Source organism: Syzygium oleosum, unplaced genomic scaffold, assembly GCF_021117445.2.
Source record: "Syzygium oleosum isolate NSW1041296 unplaced genomic scaffold, Sole_v2.1 Sole_v2.21, whole genome shotgun sequence".
Taxonomy (NCBI): domain Eukaryota; kingdom Viridiplantae; phylum Streptophyta; class Magnoliopsida; order Myrtales; family Myrtaceae; genus Syzygium; species Syzygium oleosum.
This window is the reverse complement of record NW_026607505.1, coordinates 1,051,914-1,053,819: the sequence shown is the minus strand read 5'-3', so window position 1 is coordinate 1,053,819 and position 1,906 is coordinate 1,051,914. Positions and strand designations below refer to the sequence as shown.

Here is a 1,906-nt window from a genome sequence, read left to right as displayed (position 1 = left end):
TTTGCGTGACAAATAGACCAAGTTACAGCTTTCCAATTAAGCAACTGGCCAATTTAACCGAACCACAAACGAACGTGAAAGTGTTCAATTCACTTGGTTCAATTACTATTATAATCTTTCTTTGTAGAAGACTGAAACCAACCAAAAAATAAAAAAATTTTGGTAAATTATCTTGATTGATATGTGTTACCTTCAAAAGGTATCTCATAAAACCTCTAAATAAGCTGATATAATCTTCATTAAAATATATCGAATTATACAGAGAATTTCACAATTCTCTATTTCATTTTATTATTCTTAACTGATATAGTCTCAACTTGTGAAATGCTCTGACGAAATTTGCGGTGATCCGGCTCGATATACGTTAATCAAGACTTGAATTGGCGACCCTTAATTCGGAGTGGATATTTACTCTTTTTTTAGTATATTCTCAGTTGAGATTTCAGGTGTTAACGAGATGAAATTTGTAACCCATTAATACCTCAATAAAATCGTCCCGTGCATAGCTTCAATGCATAAGTCATGTGGTTTTTGTACATTGATCTCATTATGTAGCAAACATTACTTTGGTGCTATGTTGAACACATTATTAGCTTGTAATTTAGGAATACAACTTCTTATCGATTTTCTCCTTGTATATCATATGATCCCCAGAACCTATAGTCTATGACAAATCCCATACTTTAGCTCTATACGGTCCACTCTGAAGCTAAATATAGAGAATCAATTGAATTTTTCCACCTAAAAGTAAATATATTTTTATCGAACAGAATTCTTCAAACTGAAGAACCCGTCAAACGGTTTGACAATTCTAAATTTCTGGATGACTTACACAGTGCTTCAACTCTTACACGTCATCAAACAACACGGTCTTCCATCGACTCACGCATCGTTTATCTTAATTGCCTCGCAACTTCTTGTCGCATGCTTCCACGCATAAATTAATTCAGAGTCCTCTCCCTATAAATACGCAACCTTAGACCCCACTCTTCATTGAAGGTTCCGAAACATTCCATTCACAAAGCCGAAGAGGAGTTGCAATCGTTGACAGTCTTTCGGTCTCCAACACAAGGGCACATGGATAACTGGCCGTTGCTCGGCCGCCTGAGAAGAGCAGTCCACAAGGTGAGATTCCTATTGAATTTCGACCTCCACCGGTGGATTCTCTCCTCCGGGACGCGCCGCCCTTCGAGCAAGCGGCTCCTGAGCTTCAGCGACCGCCCCGGGTTGAGGGCATGCACATCGATGGACGATAAAGAGTACGAAGGCTTGCCAGGCTCTTCGAGAGGGTTGGGGCTTCAGAGAACGATAAGTTATCCCTCCGAGGACGATATCGACAAGAGAGCCGATATGTTCATCGCTAATTTCCATCGCCAACTTCAGCTGGAGAGACAGATTTCTATGGAGCTTCGCTATTGCCGGGGGAATAGCTTCCAGTCGAGGTCGCCGTGACGATGCAAATACTTGGTCGGGCATGCATTTGATGGAAGAGGTTTGATTGATTCATAACATCTTTTGTAAAGTCCAGGTTCGGGGCATTGTGGTCTCCACCGCAAACTTGCCTTTTCTATGCTTTTCGTGCGGCGGAAAGGTGGTCCGGTCGAGTCGATAAAGTTCATCAAATCTCAGTTTTCCTAGAGCTGCATCTGCTAGTTGACGCGGATGAACTAGGGTTTTAAATTTCTTCCGCTATCATTGTTTTCCGGAATGTCTGAACCTTAAGCTGTCAAGCTAATTCTTTGATTTTTTTTTTTTTTTTGTGTAGATATGAGTTTTGAGATTGATGCGTGCGAAAAAGGAATATTTTCCTTTTGTATAGGCCATTTTTCCCTTCAAATTACGGATTAAATATAGTCGTTTGTGCTGCTTATTGAATGAATGCTCGACCTCTGTTGATGATACTTTT

At 40.2% G+C, this 1,906-nt stretch overlaps 1 protein-coding gene across 1 annotated transcript; it reads left to right on the top strand.

Annotated features, from left to right (window-relative positions):
- The first annotated feature begins 1,077 nt into the window (after positions 1–1,077).
- On the top strand, positions 1,078–1,452 carry LOC115677409 (uncharacterized). Its single transcript, XM_030600575.2, has one exon. The coding sequence runs from the start codon at positions 1,078–1,080 to the stop codon at positions 1,450–1,452; it is 375 nt and encodes a 124-aa protein (XP_030456435.1).
- The last annotated feature ends 454 nt before the right edge of the window (positions 1,453–1,906 follow it).